At 40.5% G+C, this 13,590-nt stretch overlaps 1 protein-coding gene across 6 annotated transcripts in view; it reads left to right on the top strand.

The window, feature by feature from the left end:
* cadm1a (cell adhesion molecule 1a) overlaps positions 1-13,590 on the top strand; it is a 339,864-nt gene that overhangs the window by 247,833 nt on the left and 78,441 nt on the right. For 5 of the 6 annotated variants that reach the window (XM_017493089.3, XM_017493088.3, XM_017493084.3 and 2 more), the window contains exon 2: positions 7,142-7,159. The exons of the other annotated variant lie outside the window; for it this stretch is intronic. In XM_017493089.3, coding sequence (XP_017348578.1) covers positions 7,142-7,159 — 18 coding nt within the window. The remainder of the gene's footprint in view (positions 1-7,141; positions 7,160-13,590) is intronic. 6 annotated transcript variants of the gene reach the window in all.

Raw genomic sequence — 13,590 nt, 5'->3', positions numbered from 1 at the left:
CTTTATACTCCAATTAAACGCAGGACAATGAAAATGCATTCGCGATTGCTTACAAATCAGTCAAGCAATGTTTTCTCTCCGTCGCACGTTAAAATAGAACAAGCCATGCCATATTTCACAAAATATGGAGGAATTAGGCGAGGCCATTATGACTTCTCAGGCTGCTAGCTTTTCCGGGAGGCTATTCGGGGATTCTGGAGCTGCAGTGTGTGTAAAATGTGGCAAATGAGTGTACCTTTCCTTTTGTCGGGTTGCGCTGGGAAAAAGAACTCGCTCTGCCACCGAGTCGTGTGTTTGTGTATGTATGTGTGTGTGTGTGTGTGTGCGTGTCATTTGCCTTGTCAGATACAGTACAAACTTACTCTCTCTCCTCCATTTCATCCTGCCTCTCTTCATCCCAGTGTACAGCAGTGCACACATTCTGGCTGACTGCATCACTTGTTCCTGCTCATGCATTCTCTGCAGATTTAATTACACGCCTTTCTGGATTCATATAAAAAAAAAGTGTGTGAGAGAGCAAGAGAGAGAGATAGAGACGAGGCTGAGAGAGAAAAAGGTTGCGTCCAAGCGGATCCCTAGAGCCGCGTATTTATGTTGGGTGGAAAATAAGTCCACTGGAGTGTTTCTGTAATGACACGCTACTGTATAATGATCTGCACTGACCTCCCAAATGAGTGGATTAAGCCAGGGATGTGTGGAGCACAAAATAATGGGCACAGGGAGCAGCAGGGTTCTCCAACACACACTTCCACCTGCCAGGGCACTAACGGGCCATGAGGAATAACCTGGGTTCATCTCGTAGTCCCCTCACACACTTTCGTCTACTCCATTCCCCATGACGACTCCTTTATAAATGGTGCCCGGGTGCTAGGGATATAACCGAGTATGAATCCATTAATTAACAGATAATGCGTTCTAGATACAAATACAGATACAAATAGGAGGTGCACTATTTGTCTTGTCTGAAAGGTTCACAGGGCATCTGGTCGAGACTAGATGTGTGTATCAGGATTGGGATCCTGCAGGATGCAATAAAAATATGTGGCAGATATAAACAAAAATAATAACTGCAGGAATGGGATTTTTTTTTTTTTTTTTAAAGCAGTCTTGTGCACACCTTCATTTGTGACTAATTATGAACTGAAGCGATGTAACTGAAGTTGAGGAACTGTCAGAGCCTTTATTTCCAGTGTACCAGGTGCATAGTGGGGTAGTGGTAGGGTTAAAAAAACCAAACAAACAAAAAAAAACCCTTCTGGTTTAAACCAGGCCCACTTTGAGTTTAAATCTGAATATAGGCACAGATATTTTGAGCACTAAACAGATTCTGATGCACATAGTGGTGTTGCATTACACCCCTACATGGTGCCATTGTGGTGACGCGTATGGGATTCACACACATGCACACACAATCACAGAGACGTGAGTTGAAGCCTTGTTTTACGCTCCGTTCAGCGGGTGGTGGCAGCTCCTGTCACTGAGAGGGTTTATTGTTTGGGTTCAGCAGTTTCTCCTCCATATCAAAGAGAAGAGAGTCCCAATATAGTCACAGTGTTACTAAAACCTGTTGTTGATGTGTTCATCCAGCAAATAAAACGCAACCACCTCTGCATGCGATTCCTTCTTCGTCGTCTTCTTCTTCTTCTTCTTCTTCTTCTTCTTCTTTTTTAACCTTGTTGTGATGCCGTTCCAGCAGCCGTATGATGGGAACACTTGGAAGTCTCGTTTTTGTTTGCATCAGTACGTGCAGGTGAGGCAATGTCAGATAGGGAACTACTGTGCCATGTCAGAAACATCATTCATTCCACTGCACCGTAACAAAAAAGGGAGGGTGGAAGCGTGTTGAGTGTCAGAGGGAGAGGCTTGTCATATCTGTCAGCAATGAGAACACAGGCTGAAGGTTGGAGCTGTTATCTCAGGAGCAAATATGTATCCAATGGCAGAATGGGAGCCGCTCTCTGTCTCACTCTCTCTCTCTTTTTCTCACTCTCTCCGTTTCTCTCTCTCTTTTTTTTTTTTTTTTTGCACCGGCTGATCCTGGGGATTAAAGCGCTCGTCTCTCTGCCCCTGTAATGGCATTAGAAGATTGGATATGTTTTAGTATTCCATCAAAGAACATCTGATATGAGGGGCAGGCTGATTTAATTAAGTAAAAAGCAAGGCCTGAGAGTGAAAGCAATAGAGGGCGGTGGAGGGTGGAGGGTGCAAGGGGGAGTTGGCTGCATTGTGTACATGCACTGCAACCAAGCATGGTCATTACTCCTCTGAATTCCATGGGAATGTTTGAACAAAACGAATCTCATCCGAACCTCTTCACAATGCACCGATGAATAGGAAAGAACGCAGGGTTTGCCGTGTATGAGAGATTGAATGATGTTGGAAACGACCTCGAAGTTCTTCCTCATCTCACTGCCTCTGCACTGCGCACCCTCTGTTTCAATTCACACAGAACGCCAAAGTTAACCTTAAACTTGTCCTCTTACATTTTTTTTTCCCATCCAAAAAAAAAATGTTCAAGAGGCTGTTATTTATTTATATATTTCTTGCAATTATGACCCCACCTCCTTCAGTAAGCTGACCTTTTCAGTCGTTATATTAGCCAAAAATGGTTTGGGTGAAACAAAGCTTACAAGAGTGGGCTCTTCATGGTCTCTGCTGGGTCTGTTGTTAGAGCACTATATTGATTTTGCACTGAATGTAGCATGTTTTCATGCCAGCTCAAGGACACTCGTTTAAAATATGTGACTGACATTCTATTTAAAATTATTTTCTTTTTTTCCCCCTCTTCTCCCTGAATGATTCTCCCTTGCTTTTGAAAAGTCCTCAGTGGTTCGAGCGGGTATTTAGTGTTAAGCTTTCATGATCATAAAGTAGCTCCTTCTCTGGTCACATTTCCAGTGAGCATTTTTTGTTCAAAGATTCAGGATGTCAACAAATTTGTTATGTGTTCAAATAGTACATTAGCTTAGTCAGTGTACTTTTAATTATGATGAGTACTTATGAAGTGCGCAACAGCAACAACTTTGCCAGTTGTTCCTAAGATAATATACCCGTATAGGCGGTCGATTAATTAATATAATTCAAATTGAGTACTATGGTTGAAAGTAAGTGGCTGGTGTCTGTGTGCCACTTCCAGACAGGCAGTCCTTTGTGGCCCTTGTTAGCTGGAGAACCGTTTTCTCTTATTGATAACTGCATATAGCTCTTCATTTAAACATCTGAGACCATTCAATAATTTTGGCCTTAGTGCGCTTTCATATGTATGGGTCCATTTACTGAATCTGAATCAGAGAGATAATGATATTTGGCTTGTTTGCCATTTGGTTTGGTATGGCTAAAAATGATCTTGTAAAAGTCTTTTATTCATTGATCAGAATTACGCCAATGGAAAAACAGGCCTTTGCGAATTGCGGGTAGAAATCACGAAAAATTACCCAAGCAGAGAGAACACAGAGCCGTCGCTCATTGAATCAGTCGACAATTATTTATAAAAAAAAGCTAGTTTTATATTGTTTGTCTGTCCACATATCAAGAACATATGGCATTTCTGGAAAACTACAGTTCTGTCCTTTGGCTCAGTTTGCACCTCATGGCTCAGTGTAGCAGCTTGTGTCAAGCAAAAATGCTTCCTGCAACCAAAAACACACGGGTTTGTTTGGTTCACTTTCTGCAGTTTGGTTGATTCAGAGTTTAATCGTTTTCTCACTACAGTCGAATCAAGTTCACTTGGAGTTGGACCGAGACCACCTCGCTCAGACAGTCTTGGATTGGTTGTTTTGGTACGCAGAGGTGTGTGCTCTCATCAGTCCTTTTCCAAAGGCAAGACTAGGGTAGTGAATAGTAAATGTCACATTGAAGCTGGAAATCAGAATGAGATTCAGATCTGAGATCAGCTTTCTCCTTCACTAAAAGATATCGCATGGGTGAATCTCCCTTTATAATTGCCGTGGTTAAATGGCTGTCATTGGCATGCTTTTGAGCAGTCCTGTTGAGACTGTCCTGACCATGCCACGTGCCCCTGCCCTTTCTATTTACTCCCCTTTGAGATAAAAAACGATTCTGCTCTCCTAACCTTTTAATTACATGAAGGTCTGGCCTGTACCATTCAAGCCCCCCTGTGCATGTGAGTAGTCTAGTGTCAACAGTCTGTGTGCTGAATGACTGAATATGTCCTGGCATGTAGATTCCGACCAGCCATCGGGAAGCAAGGAAGACCTTTAGCCTTTGGAGTATTTCTGTAAAGGCCAGCTGTTTTGGCACGTTAACAGCTATACAACCGGCCAGCCTTTAGTGGTTTTTCGTGGAATGTCACATACCAGTAGCAGGCTTTCATTTTCTTGGAGAAATGAATCCCCAAGATTATCCGGAATGATGAAAGAAGATGAGTGCTGCATGTTGCATTTCATACCAGCTGGATAACCAGCTCTGTTTAGCTCATGGAGACATGGTGGCATCTCTGAATAAGTGCCCTCAAAGTGTACGAAACCTCAAAAGTCGCTTCAAAGTCAGAGACTGATGGGGTTGCAGATGCTGGAGGAGCAGCTTTCTTTCCTCACCCCTCCCTCCTGTGAGGTGACTTGAGGACACCAGGGTGAATATTCCCATCAATGAGGAGCTTATCAGAGTGTCAGCAGTGGTGTCTAATCACAGCCCAGCAGACAGACCATAAATCCCTCCCTATTATGGCTCAGGTTTACACACTTGCACCAGTCATTGACAGTCTAAAGCAGCAACAGTGAGTAGCTGCTGCTTTACTCTTTTGCAGATCAGCTCAACTTAATCTCTTCCTTTTCTCCATTACTGGAAAAAGAGAAATACAAAATAAACTGGTGGAGAGGAAAGGATGTGACCCTCTGAATTTAGATGGAATCTCTGTGAAGCCACCTGGGCACTGTCAACTCTTTAAATGTCTTCAGTTGGGGATTCACTTTTGTGCTCCTTGTTTTGTTGGGGAAACACTTTTGTTTTCTCTCCTTTGTCTGCTTCGAGTTTAAATGGCAGGAGAAGCTTTTCAGAATGGTATTGATGATTAGGTTTTAATGGAGTTCACTTATCTTTTCTAATTTAACACCCGCCGACAGATTGGCTATTTAAGCGCTGCTAGTTGTTGCTGGGGAATTGTGCTCTTTTTGGAGAGCTGTGCAGAAACCCCGGAAAGAGGAGGGGAGGCTCTTCTCCTCCTCTTCCTCCTCCCGTGTGAGTCACCCTGGACACTTCCCTTAGAGTGAATTGAGCTGATGCAGACCCTTGGCCTTGGCCTCATCTGAAGATTGCTAGAAGGACTTGCTAATCACCTAAGAGACCTCTGGTGCAAGCTTAAGCAACTTTTGCTCTCATTTATGGCCCTTGCCACCAAGGACTGGTCAAGAGGATACAGTAATAGGGGATCTTTATATAGGGTATGAAAAGGTTAGGCTAGTTGTAATAACTTTTAATGTTGATTTATTATGCTAAAGATGGTCATGTTATGCTTGGTTGTTGTTATCCCTCCGTGTCCCTCTTGGCCTTTTTGACATTCCCATCTGTCTGTTCTTAATCAAAGCTCTCACAAGGGTAGTGTGGTTTTATTTGCATGTAGTGTTCAGGCCTCATGCAAGCGGCCTATCTGAAGTGCTCTTGGGTTGATGGGAATGTTAAAGAGAAGCACAAGGCTTCATTAATTCAGCTCATGCACGCTGACCGCCAAGTTAATGCAGCTATCATTCTGGAGTAGGGAGCTGGTCTCGTGTGGGGCTAACTCATGGTTAATGCATTCCTCTGGAGTGTTTAACCTTACATTGGGGGCAGAAGTGCAAAGCAGTGACATGACCATCTTTCGGCTTTAACAGGCCCAGCCAGGCCCCAGCAGGGCTGGGTTGAAAAGCCAATGCAATGTTATTCCTATGAAGTATGGCATTTACTTAACGTGACCAGAGCCAAGGAACAGGGGGACTGATTTCCAGGGTGGTCCCTTGTCTCCTGTGGCTTTGAACCCTTCACTGACTGTATTCAGGCCTGTGTCATGAATCTTAAAAAAGTTCTGCAGATATGCATAGACCTGTTATAGCAGGAAAGTAGTCATGGTGATCAGAGATGCACAAGGTAGGTGGTAGTTGTGTACCTTGCTTGTACACTAGCCTACAGGCCTTTACAAAAACAACGTAATGGACATCCTAAGTTCTCACACCTTATATAGTGAATTTAATGGGTATTTTTTAGTTGTTTTCTTTTTTGGGATGCTGCTGTGTATTGCAACAGGCTGGGTGATCATTTCCTGTGGGCATTCCTGTAGTCAGGCAGACCTATGACAACATGCTTGTCCATTCTGCCTCTCTGAGACCACAGCGGTTATCTTGGTCAGTGCCGCTCTGATTTAATAGGCTCTGTCTAACAAAGAGAGCAGACATTCTCAGACACGGAGCTGGAGCATGAAGTTTGGCTCTGTATTGAATAGCTGTGGCTTCCCTGTCTCTGTGCATATTGCAGGAAGAATGTTAATGGATGCACCGCTAGGACGCAAATTTGGCAAAAATGTGAAGGAGGAAATTGGTTTTCTAATCAGACTCTGACTCGGAGCACAATTCATCCACTCTCTCTTTGGCTGTAAGTGCTTTTTAAAACGGTGCTGTGGATTCCAGTGCATTAGCCCTTGATTCTCAGTAGTGGCAGTGGCTGGAGAAAGGGAGAGACTGAACCCAGGTGCTGTTGACACACTGTAATTAATGAAGTTTCAGGGTTTGCCTCAGTGAGAGAAAGCCGCAAACGTGTTAAGGTAATGTTCTGCAGGAGGCTTCATGCAGGGCTTGAATAATTTCTCTCCTCCAGTTTAAAATTCATGTCTCCTGCTGTTTTATCATCTGATTACAATATGCCATGAAATCATTGGGTTTGGTATTTCTCCTCTGATGGCAGAATGTCACAAAATGTCTTCTCTTTTTATGTTTGGATAACATCCCTAGTGCACCTTCTTCCCACACACTTAAAGACTGCTATAATGGATGAATAACTCTTTGACACCTTTGCTGTGCTGGTTCAAGTGTGTTTAATTGCACAGGGGTTTTATAAGAATCTTGATCTGCTAACACTTCTCTCTCTCTCTCTCTCTCTCTCTCTCTCTCTCTCTCTCTCTCTCTCTCTTTCCTTTCCCTTTTGTTTGATGCAGGAGCAGCTCAGTATCCAGGTATGCCCTACATTTTACCTCTCCGTGTTCCTTTGTCTGAGTGTCCATTTGTGTCCTGCCTGTCTTGTGTCATGTATGAACCGTTCCTAAAACCACCGTTTTCCTAAAACCTCCTCAGGTCTTTACAACTAGCATCCTGGCATAACCAAAACCATCTCACCCTTTCTTCAGTTTATAATTCATTCATTCTTCTTCTGCTGCTGCTGTTGCTTCCTCCTAAGCCTCCAGCAGTGCAGCTGCTCGTTGGTTCGCTCCATTTTTCACATGTGCAGTCTGTTCCTACTCAGTTTCTCACCTTACAGGTCTAAGTTTAGCCCTCATTCCCTCCTGCTGTTTCATCCATTAATGTTCTTCATTTGTACAGCATACATTAACATTTGTTATTTAAAGGTACCATTGGGATATTTATAAGAAGTGAAATATGTGCCAAGCATGTGCAAATTTAACATGCTTAGTATAGTCCGCGGTCAGTGAGATCACGTACCATAACAGCTACTGTAAAATGTGTTTGGTTTGCTTCATACAGGGTGATGAAAGGTCTCGGTATATATGCGGAAATGTAGCCTAGCCTAAAATCAGATGTAATCAGTATGTTCCGTGTCGCACACATGGCAGCTTGGCGAACTCCATGGACAAGCACACTACGTAAACAAACCCGTGATTTGTTTGTTACAAACAAGACATGCTCAAGCCGATTCATTCCAAGTACTGCATAGGTTTCACTAGCATGCTGATACCCCACCACCTGCATCTCATTTGTCTTTTCCTTTTCTCCTTGTAAATCTGGAACAAAACAAGCAGTTATTTGTCTTACTCATGTTTATCATTTGTTTATCTGTTCCAACAACTCAACATAGTTTATACTGTCAGCATATTGTAGTAGGCAGTATTCTTCCTGTATGAAAGGAAATTGTCATGAAATTTTAATAGCACCACCTACAGGATTGGAATGATGTTCAATACAAAACCACAGCGAGTATGCAAGCTTGAACGCTCTCAAATATGGATTTGTCTTCATGCAACCCCCGCAGACATCGTCTCCTCAAGAAGCATGCTGAGGCCTTAAGTTCTTTGCTCAAGTGCACAGTGCTACTGGGTTACCTTGTTGTACTGTACTGGAAATCTACATCTATTCAAACCCTGTTCTTTAAAATGTCCTTTAAAGAAAAGGACTTTAAAGTAGGACTTCACCTAATGTCTTAAAAGGTCTCTATAATGTTCTCATCCTGCGAGGCCCTGGAAGAGGGAGCTAAGTGAATTTCTCGTAATATCATTTGTACTTTAATGAGGGGCAAGTAAAAGTTAATGAAATTTTGAAAGGATTGAGAGCCTCTCCTTCAGTCATTAATTTTGTGAGGGGGTCAAAAAAGAAACTGATTAAAGCTCATACCGTGCTACCGGTATGTAGTCAACACTGTTCAGACTCCACTCTAATGCTAAAGCGCCAGTCAAATAAAGTGAACAAGGAAATACCAAAATATTAGCAATAATGGATTGTCTTAAAGGCAGTTGGCTATAATCCTTTGTCATAATCTTTACTGATTAACCCTTAAAGACCTACACTAAAATATCAAAACGTCATCATGCTACCAACCGGATTCAGTTCCTCACTTTTTTTTTTTTACTGTGAGTGCCTGACTAAAGCTGATAAAACACACTTCTGAATGCTAGCTGTGCTGTTTCTATTAGCACCAAAAGATTTAAACCCATCTAAATCATCAGTCTGCATATTACCAGCAAAGACAGCGGACAGAGCTTGATCTATTCAAATCGATAAAGCAAGCAACACACCAGGCAGCAGGACAGATTAATTCTTCCGATGTAGTCAGTATTTTAATGACAGAAGAAAGTAGCATACGCTAACAAACTGCCCCTTGCTAGTTAGCCTGATATCTGTAGAAGAACTGAAAGCTGACAGATGACTTTTTCAAAATACTGATTCCAGTGATTCTCCAGCTGCAACTGTTTCAAAAAGTTTGGACAGTTGTTCGTCATTCACAATTGATGATTAACAGTGGTAGCGCAAGTAAGATCTGTAAAGTTGAATTAAAATGGTATGATCAAATTAAACATTAGTCAAACAATATGCCTAAAGGTATAGTGAGTAACAAAAACCATAAGGTGCAGTGAAAGTGAGTTTCCTATTATTAATTTAGGACTGCTGTTTAATTGTCAGTGCTTTTTTTGTGCATTCAGTAAAAAATAATTGTATGTGTAATGTATATATAGATAATTTATAAATAAATAATGTGTGTGTGTGTGTGTATATATATATATATATATATATATATATATATATATATATATATATATATATAAACTTTACATTAACACAACTCTTTGTCATATATATATATATATATATATATATATATATATATATATATATATATATATATATATATATAGGACAAACAGTTGTTAATGTAAAGTTTATAAAGGGTTCATATGAAACCTTGTGGATTTTAATTTAAATATACAAAAAATGATATTGAAAATGTGGTTTTAAAAAAATCTAATTAATCGTTTAAGTGAAAAAGTAATCGTCCGATTATAGCGTTCCTTGCAGCCCTACGTCACGTTTCTCACTCTGCTGCCACTCCTAGCATGTTTAGGAGTGACTTCATCGTACCCGACAGATATCAAAAGCACAGAACATGCCACTGATTACCAGAACTAAACCAAACAACTATTTCTTTCTGGCTAAGCAGCGGTGCACACTGCTGTGCTAGTTAGATTTATTTTCACTTTACCTCTCAAATACTCTCTCTTTCAGCTTACATGATAATTATTGACAATGTAAAAGATTTTGATGGAAACGTCATTCTTCAACAATATGTTTCTAATGAATAACAACAATTATGGAATTTGCTTTTTTTGTCCTTTTTGTTTTTGTTACATATACACTTATTTTTAAAGAATTTATAATACCTTTTTTTCCCTTTCATTTTCACCACCAGCTTGTGGTTTTAAATGGTCAAGTAATACAATGAAACAAGCCGATTTTTCAACCTACAACAAAATGTCTGGTCTGAAATGGTTAATGAATAGATATGAAAGCCATACACAAAGCATATGTTAAACAGAAGAAATCCCGAAAGGACTGTGAATACCAAGTGTGCTTTTAGCCTGAAGACCTGTTCTTGCTGATGTAGCCTTTCTGAATGTCAAGAGTGTGCATCATTTTTCTTTTGCTTATGGAACATCTCGTGTAACTGGGCGACTTTATATAATGGGAATAGACTACTAAGCAAGTTAGCTGTTTGGGTGGCAGCTCCATACGATGAGCTTTTGCCTCACCCAGCTGAAACCTTGAGGAGGAAGTGGGTTCATGGAAAACTAAGTTTCAAATCATGTGCTTCCCGTGAAATTAGTGTGAGACGTAGACGTAGTATGTTAGTGCCAAAACCTGATTATTCATTTAATCTTCATTACATGCTAGAATTCAGTGATTTCCCAGACCGTCATATGTATCTGAGGACGAGATTATGCTATGTGACATCGTGGATTGGTTAGCATCTGTTGGAAATGCACTGTAAGAGTTCTCTAATGTGTTCTCTGTATTACACATTATGTGACATTTCCCTTAAGTACATTAGGTAAGCGAATGTGAGGACTGTCAGATAAGCACATATATAAGCCTGTGCACAATCAACAAGCAAGGCTATTATTATTTAACCTTGTCCTGATCTCCGCCTATCACTTCTTGAGACCGAGAAAGGAATAGATGCACTCTTGCAATGCCGGCAGTATTAAAAGCAGGAGCAGAAAAGCCAGCAGTGATTAAGCTGGTATATTTTATGCCCGGCGCCACACTGCTCCAGACCTCCGCCATTAATACCCTTCCATACCCAGGCAATCAGCACAAACATGCTGAGACAGAGGAGAAACAAACTCTCACACACATCAAACAGCACTTGGCAGGCTTCCTGGTGTGTTTTCCTTTTTTTTTTAATACCTTTCAATCCAATTATTAATCGTAGTCAAGTTATTTATAGGTATATAAATTAAGTTTGAGCTGAGCAAGACTCTGTGTTAGGGAGTTGGATGAGACCCAGCCCTTGTTTAGGACTCGAGTACTTCACAGCCCTTTTGCTTTGGTTTATCCAGGGCACTTTCGCTCTGTTTTTTTTTTTTCCTCTCTCTCTCACTTTTTCCTTATTCCGCAGCAGCAGCACTGATGGGGCCAGCGTTACGGTATTAGCGTCGGCTCCTGTAAAATTACAGTAAAAGGCTCCCGGGAAAGGAGCGTTAGCTAAGCACGTTAGTGCTCCGCTGCAGTGAAAGAACATTTGCTTCGTGTGACGGGGAGATCGGCGTTCTTTTCGCCTCTGAGCATATTTCAGTAAAGGAGGAGGGGAAGGCTTTTGATTTGCTAGATGAGAGAGTTATTAGAGAAGGAACAAAGAAGGGGCTAATTTAAAGGCGAACTCTAATATACTAATGCCAGAAGCTTGTCAGGAAATATGTATCGTTGGACAGCTTCAGCCTGCTCTCCACTGACCTCAAGGACGTGCCTCTGTCACAAGGATGGCTTTCTTACTCCTTCTTGCCTTTGCTGTCATCTAAGTGTGTGTGTGTGTGTGAGGTGTGACGGTCGATATACGAAGGCCGGTTCAGAGTGTGCTCAAACACCAACTAGATCAGGAGCCGTGGGGAGAGATGCTGCAGGATAAACTAAGCTCCGCCTGGGCCAATCTCTCCACCAGACAGTTTGTTTAGTTAGAAAGCGATGCAGATTGAGACCTGAGGAGATGGACAGCTGCTGGAGGTCCTTTGTGTGCCCTCTCCCACTGAGAGTAGGTATGGTGATGCAGGAGGAGAGATGGAGAGGGCGGAAAAGGTCTTCTTCCGTTCTGCTGCACTCTATCCTTCTTCCCCTGGTTTTCTGGCTCCAGCAGCAATTTGTTTTGCTCCCATACCTGCTTGTTTATGAATCTTTTTCCTCCTCACTTTTCTTTCCTGCCTTCCCTTTTCTACTTTCTTTATCTCGTCCTTATTCTATTTTTCCTTCTCACAGCATGGCATCTTTTATTTATCCAGCACTGTGTTTGAAATTGCAATACATGCAATTCTATACGTGCTATTCTAGAAAATGTTTAACTGTACATAGCTGCCTAGTGTGCTCACACTGAACAGTAGTATGGGGGGAGGTGGGGTAACACATGGAAGCAAATTTGTCTCCGATGCTGCTTTTGGATTTTTTATTAATATAGAAACTGTTATTGAACTGTACAAAAACAAAAACAGTTATATATTATTATTTATTTTTATTTTTTTACAGAGAATGTGTTAATTACAATAAATATACCACAACGTGGTTGAATTCTTGAAACGCAACATGTCGATTAATTTTGGACAACTTGTTTTTAATATTAAATGCATTATCGTTCCTATAACAGTTTGTTCACAGGGACTCGTTTGGTAGAAAATCAACATAATCTAAGCCTAATAATAAACACATTAAAGACATGATGTTATATAGCAAAGAAAGCCATATGGTGAAGAAGAGGAATAATATCTCTGACATACAAACTACTCAAGATATTCCATTTGAAACATTCTTTATCTGTTTATCTATAAATGATTTTTATTTCATTTCAGTCTGTACAGGATTTCTCTGAGGTTTTTTTTTTGTGATCGTTGCGGCCCAAAATGCTCGATTTTGCTGCGTTTATTTATTTTTTATTTATTTATTTTTAAAATTTGCAACATAATTTACAGTTGCTGTTTTTTGTGTGGAAAACTACTTGAATTGAAATTGCAGTTATATGAAATTGTTTTGCACTGTCTTTTGCAGTGATGTTTGTTGGTAAATGAGACATTTTAGCTGTATTCATGTTCAACACGTGAATTGAAGAGGGCTTTGGTTCAATGTGTGTCGTGATGCCGTCACACGATGCGTCTTGGCCCAAATCTGTGGAAAATCTGCGGTAACTTTGAAAAAATTGCAAGCTCCTCAAAATATTGTGGAATTTGCTTGATTTTCCTTTAATTTCTGCTATCGCAATATCGTGAAATCATGGAGGGGCTGTAATTTAAGCAGTTACAGTTAAAGGAATACCGAAAGGCTTTCTGTGTTCTTGGATTAAATTGTTGCCTATTTAATACCAAAACTTACCACACAAATTTGACTCCTTTTGTCTTTAAAATTTTTTATTTGTTCTGGAAACATTTTTGAAAATGTTTCATTCATCGACACAGTTGTCCACTGACATCATTTGATTAACTGGATTTGTAAAAAATAACTATGAAGCAAGGATAATAAAATCACAGATTGTTATGACATTCTTGTTACAGTTAAAGTAATAATATTTATAGTAAAAGATATATACTCAGCAAATAAAGAAATGTCCCTTTTTCAGGAGACTGTATTTTAAAGATAATTTTGTAAAATCCAAATATAGGACACTAAAGAGACCTTTCTACTG

This window comes from Ictalurus punctatus, chromosome 18 (genome assembly GCF_001660625.3).
Source record: "Ictalurus punctatus breed USDA103 chromosome 18, Coco_2.0, whole genome shotgun sequence".
Classification (NCBI taxonomy): Eukaryota; Metazoa; Chordata; class Actinopteri; order Siluriformes; family Ictaluridae; genus Ictalurus; species Ictalurus punctatus.
This window is presented reverse-complemented; position numbering and strand designations above follow the sequence as displayed.